At 34.1% G+C, this 20,772-nt stretch overlaps 1 protein-coding gene across 1 annotated transcript; it reads left to right on the top strand.

Annotated features, from left to right (window-relative positions):
• The first annotated feature begins 371 nt into the window (after positions 1 to 371).
• LOC136041844 (uncharacterized) lies at positions 372 to 20,218 on the top strand. The gene is made up of 2 exons (XM_065726621.1): positions 372 to 2,281; positions 6,038 to 20,218. Exon 2 carries the CDS (start codon positions 6,172 to 6,174, stop codon positions 7,906 to 7,908), a length of 1,737 nt encoding a protein of 578 aa, XP_065582693.1. The 5' UTR covers positions 372 to 2,281; positions 6,038 to 6,171; the 3' UTR covers positions 7,909 to 20,218.
• Positions 20,219 to 20,772: the final 554 nt, after the last annotated feature.

The raw sequence follows: 20,772 nt of genomic DNA, 5'->3' as shown, positions 1-20,772 counted from the left end.
AATTCCACAACAAGTGGACGAGGTTTCAAACCTGAGCCTTGTTTACCAATCCTTCTAGCAGAAACTATATCATTCTGGGTCACAGGAATACCAGGAAATCTAGTACTGCAAAATCAAAGGAATCTGCTTTCAGAAGCTTCTGGATAAGGGTCTTCTTTTAAACCAAAAAGGACCAGCTGATTTGAGAGTTTCATTTATATATATATATATATATATATATATATATATATATATATATATATATATATATATATATATATATATATATATATTATGCATATATATGTATAAAATGTATATGTAAAATATTATATAAAATATATTTTCATATGCCTATATTATATTTATATTATACATTACATATTATATCTATGTAATTAAAAACTGTTTGTTACATAAAACAGTAAACAAACAGAAAACATAGGGGGGTTGAAGGAATGAACAAAATTCAATTCTTTTGAAGGTTTCGGTTACTATTGAACCGCATCGATCCTTACTTAGGGTTTGTTACTACGAACGGTTCGCTATACATTCAGATTGATATTTGCAAACATTATTTGAATTAGTAATTGTTGTAAACAGAAATTATTACATATATAAGGGGGTTTTCGTTAGAGTTTGACTCTTTATTCCAACTATTTAGGAATGACTAATGAAACACAAGGGCCGTTTAATTAAAATAATAATCTTAATTAAAAGTTTGAAAAAAAGCTTTAGCATAAAGATCGAAGTGAAGAGCTGTTTCTTTTAAGTTTAAATGATGCTCTTTAATTTCAGTTGAAAACTTTTTACATTTTTATTCACTTTCTTATCGTTTTTTTATTAATGCAGGCCAATCCAGCATCCCCTCAAATTGAAAATTCCCTTCCCCCACGCAAAACTCCTCCACGGAAAGATCCTCCTACATAGCGCCTCCTCCAGAAAATCTCCCTGTAAAATATATGTATACACCCCAATAGCCAATACTATATGTAAAAATGGGCAAAGTTCATAACTTGGGGCCCTTCCCCTGGAGGCTGTGGGGGGTCAAGTCATCCAAAAAGACATATTTGTCAAACCTCTTGGCTATGCTGAACAAAATGACAGTCTCAATTTTGATAAGATGACATTGGAGAAAATGGGGCGTGGGAGGGGGGATAGCTGCCTTCAAATATTGTTGGTCACTGAAAAAAGGCACTCCTCTTTCTGAATCCTCTTTCGATCTTCTAGGATTACTGCTCGATACAATTACCCATGGGAAGAACAAGCAAGCAAACAAACAAATAAACACGCATCTGTGATCTGGCTTCTGGAAAAAAAAACTGAATTCCACATTTTTGTATAAGAGCTTAACACCTCTACAGTAGGCTTCTCAGATATGCTGAATCTATGTGTGCTATTTCCATTCATGTCACTTAATTTTTAAGTGTACCCCCTTTTTTTTAACAATTAAGCAAGTTTTCTCAGGCTCGTAACTTTTGATGGGTGGTATTAAACTTGGTGAAATTTATATATTTTGAATAAGGACAAAAATTCAATTCTTTTGAAGGTTTCGCTTGCTACTGAAACGCATCGCTCCTTACTTACAGTTCGTTACCGCGAACTGTTTGCTTAATTACACTGAAATGTTTGCTTACTTACGTTGACACTTACTTACAGTTCGTTACCACGAACTGTTTGATACACATTTAGATTGATATTTGCAGATATTATTTTAATAATAGCGCTAGGTTTGTTCAACACGAATTATTTTACGTTAAACAAAATACGAAAAGTTTAAATGTAACTCCTTACTTTTAGTTAAAAAACTTGTTTTTTTTATTTAGTTTTATATAGGACCTTAACACCTCTACTGTAGGGTTCTCAGATATGCTGAATCTACGGGTGCAATTTTAACTAAGGTCACTCGGTTTTAAAGTGTCCCAACCTTTTTTCAACAATTAAGTGCTCCGACTTGTAGCTTTTGATGTGTGGTATTGAACTCGGTGAAATTTATATATTTTGAATAAGGACCAAAATTCAGTTCTTTCGAAGTTTTACTTACTATTGAACATCATCGCTCCTTACTTACAGTTCGTTACAAAGAACTGTTTGATATATATTCAGGTTGATATTTGTGGACATTAATTCTATAATAGCGCTAGTTTATTCAATACGATAAGGTATCATGATAAATTGGAGAAGCGTATTATTATTTTTTTTTGTCCTATTCTTATCTTTCATTCTGTGAAAACAAGTTAGTTCCAATGTGTATTAATTACTTTAAGAGTACAAAATAAGTAGTGATGGTACAAATATAAATGTAAGTTTTTATACAGAAAAACTTATTATTCATTAAATAATGTAATTAGTGAATGAAGCCATAAAACAGTCCATGGTAACAAACTGTAAGTAAGGAGCGAGTCGGTCCCAATAGTAGCCAAAACTGTAAAAACAGAGTTTTAATAACGATAGATACATGTAGAAATTCATTATGTAATGAATGTAATGTAATGAACTCATGTAAAATTCATTAAGTTTAATGTTACTCATTAATAGCTACTAGCCTGAAAAATCTCTGTGATTTTGGAAAAAAGGGGGTTTACCCCTAAAAGGGTCAAAATACTTTAAAGAAAATCACATCATCAAAGTCAGCGTATCAAAGAACTCCACGGTAGAGATTTCAAGTTCCGTCTGCAAAAATGTGGACCTTCGTATTTTTTGTAAGAAAAGAAACCATCACAGATGCGTGTCTTTTTTTTTCCAGGGGTGATCATATCGAAACAATGATACTAGAAGATTGGGAGAGAGCTCTTGCAAACAAAAATTAACTGTTATATTGTCCCTTTTAAGTGACCAACAAGATTAGAGAGCAGCTATCCCTCTTTTCACTCCCCATTTTTCCCCAAAGTCATCTGATCAAAATTCTGAGATATCCATTCTGTTCAACATAGCTGAAAGGTCAAATAAAAATGCCTTTGAGGATCAGATGACCCCCTAGAGTCTCTGGAAAGAGAGCTATAAGTTATGAATTTGGCCATTGTTTACATATAGTTTTATATTATTGGGGTGTATACAGGCATTTTCTAGAGGAGGAGGGATTTCTTCACGAAGATCTTCCACGGGGAGAATCTTTTGTCGGGAGGGAAGTTTCTGGGGATGAAATTTCCAGGTGAAATTCTACATGGTGGAGTTTTCCAGAATTCCTCTTTGAAATTCATTTTATTTGTCTTACTTTCTTTTTGCGATTCATTTTCCATGTGGAGATGTTTCGTGGGAATGATACAAGGACAATTCTCAGACCAGTTGGGATTGCCCAAGAAATTTTTCTGCGTGGGAAGGGATTTTTTGCGATTCTTCATGGGGGACTTATTCACAGGGAAAAGTTTCCAATGAGAAGGAGTGAGGTCTTTAGGGAATACTTCTTCTCGGAGGGGGGTAACCGGCATGATTTGAGAAACAATCGGAATGGAGGAGGAGGCAGATTTCCCCAAAATATTCGAAAAATAAAATTAGAAAACAACAAGTTTATTCAACTGAAAATAAGGAGCATCTTCGAAACTTAAAATGAACAAAAATTATTCGTTGTATGAGAGGACTGCCCCCTGCTAAATATATAACTCTTTACATTAAAGTTTTATTTATTTTCTTAATTCTTTAAGAACGACTTTCGAAACATAAGAGCCTTTTAATTCGAATAAGATGTTTTTTTTTAATACTAACCAATTTTAGAATATAGAGCAGGGAACAGAGGAAAGTGAGCCCCCCCCCCCCATCTTAGAGAATTATTTTTTTAATTTTAAGTTTTAATGCTGCTCCTTAGTTTCAGCTGAAAAAACTTGTTGTTTTTTCTAATATAAAGAAATAAACTATTTAAAAATTGCAGTTATTTCAAAATAAAGGGAAATTTTTTCTTCGATATCGAAAAAACGACAGAAGATTTACATCTTCAGTTTAATAATAATGATTTGCAGAATATTTTCCTTGCAAATATCCAAGAAAAAAAAACAACAAAAAACAAAAAAGCGGAAGAAAAACAAACAAAAAACACCGAGGATAACCTTTAAAGGTTGCTTAGAAGGGTTAGTTTGATTTTCTGGTGGCACATGATTTAGTTTTTGAACACTGAGGATGACTAGCAGAAGTTTTTGCCAAAATTTCTGATTTGCTTCTGTTATTCGAGGACTGAACAATTTCCTCACTGTTATTTTGTCTTTTTATTTCTTCATTTTTTTCGTTCTTCGTTTTTCCGTAGATCATGCATAGCGAGCGTGATCTTAGAACCTATTTATATAGATGTCATCGGCTCCGAAAGCATGCCAAAAGAATATTCATCTCCCCCATAAGACTATCTGTCTATTTTTATTCAGTTAGCCAGAGTCATAAGAGGGCAAACTTGACTTTTCTTAAAACCTTATCTTTTCGACAGATATACCAAAGGTTCCCCTTTAGAAAATGTGTTTTTGTATTTCACAGATTGGCAACATGTAAAAACGATAGGCAGATTCTGTGAAAAGAAATATTGTCTCTATATCTAATCTAAGTTGGCTATTATGCTGGTAACTGGTAGTGGCAGTGGTCATCTTACTCTTGATTCATTCCTAAGATTTTTCTCGTTAGTTTGCTGAACCAATCACTTCCCAGACCCCTTGAGCTACGTTTCACAAGCAATTTTACCAATCAGCCAAGGCTTTACGTCAGTAATAGTAGGACTGGCTATGGTTTTACGCCTTCAGTAGTAAGAAAGGTAATAAAATCTACAATCCTTCAAAAAAAGACAAATATAATTATTTGGTTTTCATTGTAACAGTTTTATCGATATAGGTCTATGTTAGATAGATTGTGAAGCAATAATGCTTGTTCGTTTTGTTTGTTAAAAATTTTGCTCTTTACTTCCCTCAAAAACTTAGGTTTTTAAATTAATCTGTGCCAGCTTTAAATTTAAATTTAATGAAGAAGCAAAACTGCAAAGTATTTTGTTTCAGGGGGGCATCCACCCACAAACAAACAAACATGGATATATACAACTTATTTTTATATGTATAGATACAGTTTCTTCTTTAGTTTTTCTTTTTTAGTTTTTTCTTTTTTTTAGTGTCTTCTTTTTATTGATTTTTTTCCTTCAATTTGTCAATGTTCATTCTAACATTGATACTTGGAAAAATCTTTACGTGCCAAGCATGCTAAATCTCCAACAATTTATATTAAACCTCAACAATTGGGGTATCTGTTTTAAGGTTTTCGAATTACTTTAATCTATTGTCAAAATATATTGAAATATTTGTGCAATTCCCAGTTTTTTTTTTTAGTTTATTCTTTTTTTTAGTTTTTTAGCTTTTTTTAGTTTTTTTTTTAGTTTTTTATCTTTTTTTTACGTTTTTTCTTTTTAGGTTTTTTCTTTTTTTTATTTTTTTTTTTTTTAGTTTTTTCTTTTTATTTTTTTTTTTAGTTTTTTACCATTTTTCTTTTTTCGAATGACTTTAATCTATTGTCAAAATATTTCGAAATATTTATCCAATTTCCAGTTTTTACATTCTAGTTTGTTTTCTTTTATATATATAGAAGATATAATCTGGCGTAACAGACAAAGTGTAACAGACATAACGGACAGACAACTTATTTTTATATATATAGATTACAATGTATATGACTCTGTGAAGTCATACCGTACCGCATATTGTATAATATCTTGGTATTTTGATTTTTGAAATTTCTCCTTACCTGTTTTTAAGAGAAAATTTTAAAAAAAACAGAAAGTTCATAAATATTGCATCAAAAATGCCAAAATTTAGCTTAAGGTTCCCAATGATTAAACTTGCTTGTCAGAAGTTTATCATATGCTAAAGTTTACATGCCCTTTTAGTTGTTATATATACGTTAATACGTTTGCTAACAATGTTTTATATTATAATGAACATAATAAAAACGAGCAAGGAAAAACAAAAAAGTCATGGTGAACTCGATAGCAGAAAAATAGTGACTTTGATGTCAAACGGCTTAGTAAGAAAGGGCATACGTTTGGGTTTCCATGAAGACAGAAAGGATATTAAAGAAGTTGACAATTTTCTATTTGATTTAGTTGGAGATTTTGCTTTACATTCTCCAGTATTACAACAGTCCCACAAAGAAATAAAATCCCCAAATGAATTAATAGTGGAAGAATGTCACAGCGTCGACCTCAACATTGACATCGAGAAACGACCTGGGATTAGAATGGAATACATCATATGTAAATTTGTGCCCATGGGACTTTTCCGTTTGAGAATTGAGCAACTGCAGCTGACCAATGAAGCTAAACAGCGCGTAGAAAATTTAAAGACGAAAGAAGAGGCATTTAAATTCATGGAGGACTTTGGCTCTCACTTTTCTACTGGTATTCATCATTATGGTGGAATTTCTATTTATTATAGTTCAAAAATACATGATTTTTCGCTAAAAGCAGCACATGGGGATTTTGAGAAAAAAGACATAAAGAAAAAAATAACTAAAAATCCTGAATTAGCGAGAATCATTAGTCGGGGACCGGCTAAACATCTAAATGGTGTCTGGCAATTTTTAAAGAAAGACTTCCCTTTCCAATCCGACTTGCTAAGATTGGCATGGATTCAGAAAACAGACTCAGTTTCTGACCTCATACAGTCAATAAAGAGAAAATTACTGGATGAAACTAACAACAAAGGATACGTCCAATCTGATTTACTCAGATTGGCAAGGACAAAAAAAAATCAAAATAAAGAACATCTGCTTCAACAAATAAGGCAGGACATTCAGGTGAAGGAACTCGATTCTAATGCAGAAGAAACACCAGAAAAGGTCCAGAAACACCAGAAGACCGAGGAAGGAAAAAGTATGAGAGAACTTATATTCTATATTCATGAAAAAATTAAAAAATGGTACGAGTCCGAAGCAATGGCCAGAGCAATAGTTACGATAAAAACACAACAATGGCCAAAGGTGCCAACGACACCTGAATATTTCCACAGCCTAATTGACTTGCTACTTATAGAAATTGAAGAAGAAGATGGCATTCAAGCAGTATTTGATATCATCGGAGACTTTCAAGAATTAAAAAAAAGGTTGATCAAAAGAAATATTGAAATAGATTCAAAATATACCTTTTTTGATTTCATAAATAAAATTGTCAACCTGCTTGAAAAAAGCTGCAACCAAGGGAAAGAGCTTCTTAGCTTCGACTCTTTTCTTTCCCTCTTAAGAAGAAGTTTCTATGCTGAAGAAATTGCAGAGGATTTTGAAATTTACTGTTCGGAATCGCAACAAAAAAATATTCCTTTCGCTCGACCAGAGCTAGAAGACATCATAAATATGGTCAATGAGATTGACAACTCTTCTGAAATTCAGGACACAATAAACAAAAAATTGTGGGACTCCTTTATTAATAACAAAATTTTCAAAAAAACTATCTGGGCACACCTTTGTGAAGAACTATGTCCTCTATGCAAAAGTCCATGCCTCAAGGAATACAATCATGAAAAAAATCATGATTGTTTTCACTATCCAGGTGGAATAGTAGGTCACTACTGTTGGAAACAAAAAAGCCTTGTTTGTCAAAAGGTTTCCGAATTCCTAAAACATGGTTCGAAATCAATCAGAACTCAAGATTATGTGTCCAAACTCAATGATAAGGAAAAATTTGGACAAGAACGGTTTTTGTCGAACTACTCCTGCGCTTCGGCCCATGAGGAGTATACCTTCGCTTGTAAAAAAGAAAGCCACCACCCATTCAAAAACTTTTCTGTAGTATTCAGAGGATGGTCGAGTCCCACTAAGAGCAGGGAAGGTTATTACCGATATTTTATAAATAAGTACAATAATGAAATTTCGAATAGATTTAACCTTAATCCTTGTACTTTTCAATACGGTGAATTTAAATCCACACGGAAACTTATTGTAGTAAAATCTTATGCCTCTTACCATAAAGGCAAGGCTTAAGAAATATTTTGATTAATAAATTCAAGCATTTAGATATAATCATCCAGTTTTTGAACTAAATTTTGTCTCCAGTCCTTTGAAAAAGAGTTTTTTTTTATTTTACAAATTGCGAAGAGCTACAGATTTTTTGGAGCGAAGAAGAAATTGAATGCTTACATTCTTAATGACGCATTGAGAAATATAATACATAATTAATAAGAACTAAGAACATAAACCTAGCTAGATTAGAATCAAAGGAGTACCTTTTGAGATCAAAGGGTAGGGTAAACAATGCCAAAATTTTGTCTGGGCATGGTACGATATTACAGTGTAGAAGGGATATTTACCAGGGATGTAAAAATATGGAAACGTCGAAAATTATATTTGCTACAAAGTAAAAAATAGTTTGGACCATTCCATGATTAGAACGGGACATCAATGAGTTCAAATGTCGAAACTTTTGTTTCTGTATAAGTTAAAGCAACTGTCGGATAGTTCAGCAAAATTTTCAAATGAACTTAAATGGAATCTTTCTTAACTATGTATCCTAAAGCAGGTTTACTAAAACTTCTGAAATTCATACACGAGTTTCAAGTCACTTAAGGTCCATCGTCCTTAGGTGACTATGAGTTGTGCTCAGTGATAGAAGCTACAAAAAAGTCAGCAAGACCTTGAGGGTAAACGATCACAATATCTTCGATTACAGAGGGAAAACATGTCCAAAGCGTAAATGCACCATATAGCACACATTCAAACTTAATTAAGCTCCATGAACATAGACTATCGAATGAAGCTGAAGACTACAGTGAATCCTTACGAAAATTACGTGGATTTTTTTTCTTTGACATGATTTAGTGGACATATGTAATGCTCAGCGAAGAAGAAATCAAACACAAATTTATTGACTTTTCAATCCTATTGCAAAAAGGTGAGAGGGCGACCCTCCAATTTCACAACACTATCTTTGTAAAAGAGTCTTTTTTTTTTCTTTTTTTTTTTTAGTAGTAGTAAACAATTTTATTAGAAAAAAATATTTCTTAATCAATAGCACAACATAAGCGAAGCTTGCGAGGCTTTGCTAAATTTAAAGAAAAAAAAGAGACAATATGGAGAATAAGAAGTTATGGTGAATGAGACCATATACCAAGATCAACAAAAAACAAAAAAATATAAACAATACACTCCCTTGCGTGACCCCAAGACAACAGCAAAAAAACAAAAAAAAATACATAAATATTACAAATGAATAAGCTATGTAAAATTTATATTAGTTAATCAGTTTCAAAAGCATACCTACCGAGCAACTCCACACGTAAATCAGACTTAAACTGGTCAAGGCTACCTATTTCCTTGATATCTATACTCAGTTTATTCCAAAGTTTTGAAGCTCTGTAAATAAGTGAAAAAGAAGACCTACTTGAAACTAATCGAGGAACCTCAGTATTACCTCGTATCCGAGTATTGTGGTGGTGAACATCAGACCTCTCACAAAATATTCCTGTAAAACAATCGGGAAGGCTACCTCTGTAATACCTATATATAAAAATCAACGTATAAAAATCACGTAATCCAGCTGCAGGCATTATATTTAAATCACTATACATAGACCTCAAAGAATCCTGATTCCCAACACCACAAAAAACTCGGACAGCATTATTCTGGATCACACGGATTGGATGAACTATCGAAGGGAAAGTACCAAGCCAAATCGACGAGCAATACAAAATGTACGGGTGAATCAGGGAAAAATATAACAATCGTAGAACATTTGGGGGGAAAATATGTTTTAATTTGCGCATCATACCTAAGTTACGTGACAATATTTTCGAAACTGACTTCACATGATCTTTAAATGATAGGGTTTCATCAACATTGATTCCGAGGTATTTGGTGAATCTTGTTCGTTTAATAATTCCCCGCTCCGAAATTATTTCCGTAAACCAAGGGTAAAAATTCGGAGATCGAGAGAAAATAACAAAATTTGACTTATCTATATTCAGGTCAAGGTGGTTTATTTTAAGCCATGTACATATCCTGCTCATTGCTGCATTTATCGTTGACATGAGCAGTTCTTCTGTAGGGGCAACACACACCAAGGTTGTATCATCAGCAAATAAGGGCATAGTAAGCTGGGTCTTACTCGTACCATTGTCAACAAAGTCGTCAATTCTGGGCAGAGCTTTCACAACATGCGGTAGATCATTAATAAAAATTAAAAACAGAGTCGGACCCAGTACGGATCCTTGGGGAACCCCCCAATTAACAACATTTTTACTAGACAAAAATCCTTGTAAATTGACATGCTGCTGTCTATTTTGAAGATAACTCCGCAGCAAACTCAATGTAGCACCCCTTAATCCATAAAATTCACATTTTTTAATAATATTCGATGGTCAACAGTGTCAAACGCCTTAATTAAGTCCAAAAAAACACCAGCTACCCTAAGCTTTTTGTCAAGAGCATCATTAATTATAGTAGTAATAAATGAAATCGCCATTTATGTTGTTCTGCCCTTCCTGAAACCAAATTGATTGGTATGTAGAAGTTTATGACGCTCCAAATGCTCATAAATTCTAATATTAATACATTTTTCTAAAACCCGTGAAACAACAGGTAATAATGAAATTGGTCTATAATTCCCCAGATCATTCTTATTACCACCCTTAAACACAGGAGTTATTCTTGCAATTTTAAGACAATTGGGGAACTTCCCTTGCTTAAAGCAAGCATTAATAAGGGACGTTAATATATGTGAAATGCTTGGAAACACGGCTTTTAAAACAAGAAGGTTAATGGAATCACTCCCAGCCGAAGAACTTTTCATCTCAAAGATAATTTTACGAACTTCATCATGAGTGACAGGTCTCAGATACATTGATACATCGACAGAAGTACCCATAAAAGTCTCAAGCGGAGGATCATTATCAGAAGCTACTGTAGCACGAGAAAATCGAGCCCCAACAGTTGCAAAATGTTCCGAAAGGGCATTACAGATTACAGCAGGCTCATTCGATTTTAACCCATCACCTGTAGTAACTTCGTCAGGCAGAACCGGATCTGTTGAAGATATAACACTTTTAATAATTTTCCAAGTTTTAGCTGGGTTACCACTAGCATCTTTAAATTTACACTCAAAATATTTTTTCTTCGCGTTTCTCAAAAGTTTATTAAGAGCATTTCTATAATTTTTATAAATTCTTGTGCAAACTGGATCATTTTCATTCCTTATTGAATCCCTATATAACTGGTCTTTCTTATTTATGCACCGCAGAAGACTAGGTGACACCCACGGCTTTTTGGGCATCTTTTTCCTTGACCTTGTCCGATTCACTACACAAGTTTTACTCAAAATAGAGATCAATGTATCATAAAATCTTTGAAAACTTATATTTATATCATCTAGATTTTCAACTTTATTATTCCAATCAACATTAGAAATCTCTTGTTTAAACTTTTCTAAGTTACCCTGGTTGAGCACAGGTAACATACTCATTTTCAGTCTAGAACCTTGCAGCCTCGGAAAACAAACTTTAAAACTTGCCGAAATCCCAAAATGGTCAGAAACATCAGTAACAGTAACCCCTGGATCTGAAAATTTAGAATTAGAAAGAATATTATCAAGTAGCTTTGCCGTTAAAGTGGTAACACGCGTACAAATATTGATAGTGGGAAATAAACTATATGACATGCAAAGCTGTAGGAAATCTATAGGAGTATTCGAATTCATATCATTAAGGTCAATATTAAAGTCCCCAAGCATGAAGAATGGGTGCGAACCAGTAGGTAGTTTATCCAACTGTTCCTCCAAAATATCAAAAAAGGCCGGTATAGACCCAGATGGTGGTCTATATAGTACAACAACATAAACATCTTTTGGCTTAAGCCTGAGCTGAAGGATAAGTGGCTCAAATAACATCTCGTGAAACAGCACTAGATCACTTCTTACCAAAACCTCGATATCGCTCCGTATATAAGCTCCAATACCTCCATGTTGACGAAATTGACGATTCCTATGATAAAATGTATACCCTGGAATATCCAAGAGAGCAGAGTTATGCTCATTTAGCCATGTTTCTGTGAGACCAATAACCTGAAAAATGGAAAGTTCACATATCTCGCTTATAAAATTAAAAGATGAGTTCAAACCCTGGCAGTTAAGATGGAAAACTCTGAGATCTTCAGAATCACCACCACAATTCACGGACCTCAAACCATCCTTAAATAAGTACTTTGAATTACAAGAAACATATTGACCAGCAATCCCAATATCATAATTCCGGTGGAGCTGCTCCGTAAACATACTACCAAAATCCACAAATGAAGCTTCCAAAATTTTAAGACGGCTGTTGCCCGGGGTGCCACAATCATCATCAACCATATTTATACAGTTTTACAACAAAGTAATTTGGCCTCATCTCCACAACAAAACAAAAAAGAAAAGAAAAAGAACTAAACAAGAACAAAATAGAATATAAGAAACAACAAAAGAATGACACTTTCCATCTTAGAAAAAAACAAACACAAAAAGAAACAGGCCATATTTCGTTAACCCGTAACGAATCCATGTACAAGTTATCAAATACAACGGCTACTAATTCCTACAATCACACAACCATAATTATTGCGACAAAATAGTAAGTTTTATTTTTTTATTAAATTTTGTTATTATTTTTTTTAATTATTCTTTTCAATAACAAATAAACACTCACTAATTCTAACAACTGCAAAAAAGAAAAATTAAAAAAAATTAAGAATCCAACAAACTCTTAGCATTGTACCAAGGCACTTTAATAACACGTTCGTCCTTTTTAACAGAGATGCTGGGTGGTAGGGTAGGAGGTACCCAGCATTCCACACCTTTATCCGCCAAACGCTTACGTAACCCAAGTAATTCTTTCCGCAAAACCCGCACACGCGGTGAGACATCATCACTAATAAAAACAGACTTATAAACACCGAACTCTTTCCCTTTTAATTTTTTCGCATTACTTAGAATCAAAAAACGTGCCTGGACACTGTCCACCCTAATTTTAACAAAATTCTTGGAGCAGTGAACCACAGTGAATGGTGGCAACTTGTCAGGTGGGAGTGACAATCCAGCTACAATCACCTCAGAAACCCGAGATGCAGCCTCATTCAAGGGTACATCATTAAGGCCCCAAAACAACAAATTATGCAACTTGTCCTGATTTTCATCAACAAGAGACTGGGACACAACCACATTCATTTCCTCATTGCATTTCTTAATCAGCTGTGACTGGGCTTTTACAATACTTTGTAGAGTTAGAAATTCGGACTTCACTGTTGCAATTTCATTGTCCGTTGCATTACTTTTATTTTCAAGCACCATAACACGACTTTTAACTTTACCCAAATCGTTCTGAATTTCAAATACACTCTGCTTTAGGGTTTCCATGTTCACATTTATAGATTGGACCATTTCCAAAATTTTAATGATATTCTCTGCATTCGTTTTCTGGCAGTCCGCATTAACACTCGTATCCGAATTACTAGTAGAATTCATAACCGGAAACCGATAGCTCAGCTTCTGTCCGGTTGCGTTTGGGTCTGGCTTTCTTTCCCATCCTGACTTTATCAAAATAATATGTCACCTACCTTTACAAAAACTTATTTTTTACCCACGCTAGTTTACAGCGTGCAATTTGCATAAACCGTTAAAAGGGCACGGCTAACACCACATCAGGATTCCCAAGGAACTAGCTCGAACGTAGAACTCACTCCTTTATATCCAAGATTATATTGTAACAATTAATTTAAGCAATTATCACGCTATTATTCACATAAGTCTACAACATGGCATAGCAACCGTTGTATCCGGGCAAAAGCAGTCAGACAAGTTTATCCATTGACTGCTGAATGCGAACTGAAAAAGACTCTTTTTCTTAGAAAAAATGAGGTATTTTTAACCTTCGAGTTGATGATCGGATCTCTTAATCAGATCTCAATCTAAATCCCGACCGGCATTAAGCCTCTGATTTTCCTTTTAAATTAATGTATTGATTCTTAGAATTTTGCTAGAGCTCATGCCATATGAGCTCTTGGCTCTTCCGACCTCGTCATAAGTGCCATATGAGCTCTTAGCTCTTGTTATTTCTATAAGAATCCATAAGTTAGCTTTCTATTTGTAAGCTGGAGAATCTTTTTCAACAAGTTTTAATCCTGACACTAACTGTATTGTTTAATTTAAGTTTATGCCTGCTCAAGTTGACTTGAAAAATAAAACTTAATATCATTCCCAAGAAATTCTATTAGTGCTCTTTAACAACCTGAATACGCCTACATTCTTTTGATTTATTTAAAGTTTAAGATCAGAAGTATTAGTGGTAGTAGCCCTAAAAGTGTCAAATTAACACCTCCAGTCGTTCTCGATAGATTGCGGAGGCTTCTAATTGGAATCTTTAGAGATGTTCCATCCTACATCCTAGGATGAACAAAATGACTGTCTCAAAATTTGAAATTGATATGTCAGGAAAATAAATGTTCTAGGGAGGAGGGCTACTTGCCCTAAAAATCTCTTTTTACTATTAAAAAGGGCATTAGAGCAGTTAAATTTGAATCGAATTAACTTATTTAGAAGTTTCAATGATATGTCTATCTATTATAGAGCCACACTGCCAATGATATTGCTTGTATGTCCTTTTGAAAATCTGCATGCACATAGTTGTTTTGTTTAATTGTAACTCTCCCTAAACGTTTTCTAATAGTTCCACCTAAATACCCTTACTGTATTTGGTTACGGAAACTGCAGTGGAAGAATTAAGAATATATTTATTGCCTTTTTATGGTTTGAACATCATTCATACCCCTGGAAGTACTAATTTAATACAATGATAACTGTATAACTGGAAGATTGGTTTTATAATTTTTTACTTGTGTGATTTTCATCTTAATGCTCTTAGCTTTACAAGAAGTTACAATAGAGGTAGAAGTTGAAGTAGCAGCAGTAGTTGTAGTAGTAAATGTAGCAAAGGTAGTAGCATTAGTAAAAACATTTACATACTGTCTTTTGGTCAATTGATCTCCCCCTTTAAGCCTTTGCTGCCAGTTCCGACTTAAAATTGAAATCCATTCTTGAGATATGTGGTCTTATGATATTGTGCATGCTCAAAGTGTTTTTCGGTTTAGTTCAAATTTCCCATCAATGTTTTAAACTTATTGTTGTGGCTAGTAGTGATGGTAGTTGTAATGGTAGTAGTATCGGCGTCCTTTTTGGTCAATTGATCAGCTCCCTTAACATTTGCTGAAAGTTGCAAATTAGCATACTCAGTCATTCCTAACCTAGGCCCTTTAGACAGCTCGTATATACAACATGTTTTGATTTAGTTCAAGACTCCCCTCAACCTTCTCTAAGAGGATCATCTAAATATCCTTTGTATTTTAGGAAAGTAAAGGTAAAACATGCCTAACATTCTAAATAATATATGCTATACGTAAAGAGTGCACGGATTGCTTAACTTGTAGACCTTGTTCTGGCGTTTGGGCAGGCCTGGATTTACTTAAAGGTTCTTATAGACCTGAGCCTAGGGATGCACAATGCTATGGGAGGCAATAAATTATCAGTGAATGATTTGGAAAAGCTGGAACATTTTTTTTTATCGTCAGATTACCAGGTGGACTCCACTGCCCTGCAGCCTATTCAGAGAAAAGTGATTTTGAAGCAATACTAAAATTCCGTGGCAACTTAATATACTTTCAGATCTCTCCTCTTAAGAATGGGAGCTGAGAGATTGGTATCACCTCTCTATTTCATTACTTTTGGCTCATAAGCTGCGTTCTTTTCAGTGCTTCCATAATCTCAGAATTTCAGAATTTTCAGGGACTTCTACGAAAACCTCGAAAAAACCAGTGGGAAAAAGACTTCGGTCTGGGAGCACAAAGCTTTAAATCAAGCACCAAGAATGAGAGGGGGTTGGCATCCCAGAAAGGATAATTATGAGATCTTTCAACAAAGCTGAAAAAAGTAGACGTCTCAAAATTTTGATTGAATATTTAATTAGAAAACGATAGTGTTGGACGGGGGGGAGGGTGCTGGTCAACCTCAATTCACTTTGGACTCTTAAAAAGATCACTATGACCTCCACTTTCTAATCATATGAGTCATACGAAAGTTTACACGGCCACCCATTCCGTTAAAACTTTATATGCCTTCGGGGCATAACTTACAACCCAAACCTCAAGGTTCCGAGGGGCTACTTCAGCCCCGACACCTTTTTATTTGATCTTTGGACTATTTTAAACAAAATGGCTATCTCAAAACTTAAGACGGATGTTTCGAGGAAAATAGACACTGGGTGAGTTAGTTGCCCTCTTATCACTTTTGACTCTAAGTAAGGAAACTGGGACTTCTGATTTCTAATTGAACCAGTGAAATTTTAAATTTATATGACCACCATTTCTATAAAAACCTTAAATGGTTATAGGGGGGATAGTCCAATGAGGTCCCTCCGAATTTTATGTGACAACCCTTTCCGTAAGAGGTTCATAGGCCCCCAGGGCATAATATACAACCCTGACTGTTCAAGAAAGATTTTAATCTTCATAAGACAAAATTACTTGACCTTTCAATAATGCTGAACAAAATGGGTTTCTCAAAATTTTGATTGGATGTATTTGGGCAATGATTCCTTTCAAAGTTTCTAAGACAACTCCTTCAGTAAGAAGTGCCCTTGCCTGAAAAATATAAAACAAAAAATTTGAAAGAAAAAAAATTAACCACAAGCTGATTATTTAAGCACCGCAATTACGCAGCCTTTTGATCGCTTTGACTCTTGAAAAGGGAGCTAAAACTTCTGATTACCAATCCAATTAGCCCCTCTGAGGAATTTACGACCACCCTATCTACTAAACCTTATATGACCCCAGGGCATAACATACAACCTTTCCCTGATGTTTGTAGAGGGGGGGGTGTCATCCTCAAAAACATAATTTCCGGCCCTTCCAATTACGCTGAACAAAATGCCTATCTCAAAACTTTGATTTGATGTGTTTGGGAAAATGATAGTCTTGAGGGGGGTGTTTATCCTCCATTCTCTTTCGACTATAAAAAAGTGCATTCTGCCTTTCAATTTCTAATAAAGTCCTTTTGAGGTTTCTACGACAACTTCTTCTATGTGAAGTGCCCTAAATAAATAAATACATAATATATTGTTCCTACATTGCTCTCTATTTAGGCAGCGCTATTGCACTGCCTATGATAATATATCTTTTTCGATTCTATTTCCTTCTCATTATCCCTAGACAGGGATTACAACGCAAACATCTGTTTATAGTTTCCCAGATATCGGGTCGAAGCTCACGGAGCTTGCTGGCAAAATACCCCAGTCTACTTATAAGTATCTGCCCCCCCCCCACAGAGGCCTTACTCGTTTGCTTTAGTTTCTTGTTCTTTCTGTTTTGTGTAGTGTTTGCTTTGTTTCTTTTATTGATACTCCGCTTTGATTTTTTGTAGCCGGTCAAAAATAAATTATTATTATTATTATTACAGGTTTCTTAAAATACTGCATGTCACCATGCCACTTGTTCTGGTCAGATTTCCAAAATAACAGGTTTCAATTCGACATATTACGGACAAAATACCACATGAATCAATCAATCAACACATTTTTTTTTTTTATTGTTTCAAAAAAATAGCTTTCTGTTACGTATATAAAATACTAACTGAACACAGAAGTTAAGACTCCAATCGTACGCCTGTTTTTATCTGATATTTGCTGTCGCAAGAGAGAAAAAATGACATAACCACCTCCGCCTGCCATCTACAGAAAATAGTCTATCTAAAAAACTGTTTAGATGGTAGAGACAAAACAGTTAAAAACCTTAGTCCATATTATTAAGGACAAAAAACAGAAACGACATAATATTTTTTCAGAGATTTTGCTCAAGTTGTTAGATTAGAAAGGAATTTGTTTAGCCACAATTTTCGCTTGTCCAAGGAACGCCTCTATAAAAAATTGGAAGGCTTACGAAATAAATCTTCAATGAGAAACCGTATTTATTCTCCAAGATTCACTCCTGGACCTGCTATCGTTAGCCTCTCTTCTAAAACATTGGAACCCCAGGAAATAGAAACACTAGAAAAAGATCCAAAATTTTCTTTTCTACCGAGACAAGTTCCTGTGGCAGATATAGTTTCCTCTCTGGAGTCCGCTTTGCATAAACTCTATCCTTCTGTCTCTAACCCGGATGAAGTTAGATCTGGTCTTATAAATATCCTTTATAACAGCCAAAAAAAGTTTAGGCCTCCTAACAATCCCACACCGGAAAATTTGCATGACATGAAAATACCAAATCAACAGACTATGACAACAAAATTCTTTCGCATTTAAATGACACAATCTATATATATAGAAATAAGTTGTATGTGTGTTATGTCTGTCTGTCTGTCCGCATATGACGTCTGAATTATTCCATCATATACCAATTCAAAAACGAATCTATTCAAGCCCGAAGTAGCTGAGTTGGCAACGCGTTATGTTCCAGGTTCTAGGTCCGAAAGGTTGCAGGTTCGAACCTTGGCTAGGTAGAAACTACAAAAAAAAACTAAAAAAGAAAAAAGCTAAAAACTACAAAAAAAACTAAAAAGAAAAAAAAACTAAAAACTAATAGAAAAAATTAAAAAAGAAAAAATAAGAAAAAAAGGAAAGAAACTGAAAAATAAAGGAGAAAAACAAGACAGGGGGATATATAAATGACGACGGGGACACAGGGAATGTTTGATTAGCAATCACCATCAACCAAGCTCAAGGGCAATCATTAGAATCATGAGGTATAACTAAAAAAAAAACTAATAAAAAAGGAAAAACTAAAAACTAAAAAAAGACCAATTCAAAAATGAATGTATATACAGACCGGGACACCGGGACAAAAATGACGACCGGAACACCGGGATACAGGAAATATAAATGACGACCGGGCCACTCAAAGAGAAATTACATACTGGGACAACGGGACACAAATGACAACCGGGACACAGGGAATATAAATGACGACCGGGACACAGGTACACAACTACAACGGGACACCGGGGGGCACAGGGGGATATATAAATGACGACGGCGACACAGGGAATGTTCGATTAGCAATCACCATCAACAAAGCTCAAGGGAAATCATTATAATCATGAGGTATAGATCTGAATGCGGATTGTTTTTCCCATGGACAATTATATGTTGCATGTTCAAGAGTCGGTAAACCTGACAATCTATTTATATGCTATTTATTTATATGCTATATGCTATTTATATGCTATTTATATGGCACGTAACGACTTACGCGTGCGGGGAGCTTGGGGGGAGGGGGCGCGAAGCGCCCCCTCCAACTAGGCGTTGGGTTGGCGCGAAGCGCCACCCCAACAGCTAGTTACATATAAAACAATAACTCATAATCCTACTGATCAGTTCGCTAATAATATTATAAATGAATTAAAGCAGCTAAAACAAAATGGTAAAATCACCCCACAATTATACAATAAATTTTTTCCCCGTGGTAGTTTCTGTCCTAAACTCTACGGTTTACCAAAAATACAATATATATATAGATTACATCAGTAAAGTGCTAATTTTCTACAATCCTTCAAAAAAAGACAAATATGATTATTTGGTTTTCATTGTAACAGTTTTATCGATATAGGTCTATGTTAGATAGATTGTGAAGCAATAATGCTTGTTCGTTTTGTTTGTTAAAAATTTTGCTCTTTACTTCCCTCAAAAACTTAGGTTTTTAAATTAATCTGTGCCAGCTTTAAATTTAAATTTAATGAAGAAGCAAAACTGCAAAGTATTTTGTTTCAGGGGGGCATCCACCCCCCTGAGGTGGGGTGAGGTGGGGGGCAGCCACGTTTATTATTTTTTATTTAATTATTTTTTAACAATTAATAATTTTATAAAAATTTTCAATCATAAATCAATCCGATATTTCATTATACTTTTCAGTGACTTTAGGGTTTTTAAAAAAGTATTTATTTTTATGCTAATGTCTTTGCTGGTGTAAGACGATGAAAAGCTATATAGATTAGTTTGTTGTTCTCAGAATACGTACTCACTTTTAACTAATAAATCAACATTCTTGTCATTTATGATTGCTTTTTGTGTTTTCAATAAAGCGCTAGTTTTCCTAGTAAAGCGCTATGTTTTACCTTACTTAGAGAACTTTACCCTGAACTGTTTGACAGAATTTCATTTTGACAAAACTGCATTTGTAGATACATATTTCACATTACTGTCTATATTACTCTGTGAAGTCATACCGTACCGCATATGGTATAATATCTTGGTATTTTGATTTTTGAAATTTCTCTTTACCTGTTGTTAATCTATATATATAAAAATAAGTTGTCTGTGGATGGATGTGTGGATGGATGTGTGGATGGATGTGTCAGGTGACGTCACCTGAAAAAACTGGATTAGGTGACGTCAAAACTGAAAAAACTAAAAAAAGGCAAAAACTACAAAAAAAACTAAAAACTAATAAAAAAAATAAAAAAGCTAAAAAACCAAAAAAACTATAAAGGTAAAAACCAATAAAAAACTAAAAAAAAAACTGAAAAAACTAAAAAAAGGCAAAAACTACAAAAAAAAACTAAAAACTAATAAAAAAAGTAAAAAAGCTAAAAAACTAAAAAAACTAAAAAAACTAAAAAAACTAAAAAAAGGTAAAAAACTAAAAAAAAATAAAAAATAAAAAAAAACTAAAAAAAAGGAAAAAACTGAAAAATAAGCTAAAATAAAGGTAAAAACCAATAAAAAACTAAAAAAAAAAAGGAAAAAACTAATAAATGACGACACTCAAAGAGAAAGCGACCAGGACAAAAAACTAAAAAAAAAGGCAAAAACTACAAAAAAACTAAAAACTAATAAAAAAAATAAA

This window comes from Artemia franciscana, unplaced genomic scaffold (assembly GCF_032884065.1).
Source record: "Artemia franciscana unplaced genomic scaffold, ASM3288406v1 PGA_scaffold_43, whole genome shotgun sequence".
In the NCBI taxonomy this organism is placed as follows: domain Eukaryota; kingdom Metazoa; phylum Arthropoda; class Branchiopoda; order Anostraca; family Artemiidae; genus Artemia; species Artemia franciscana.
Note: the sequence above shows the minus strand (reverse complement) of the source record. Positions and strands in the feature narration are given on the sequence as shown.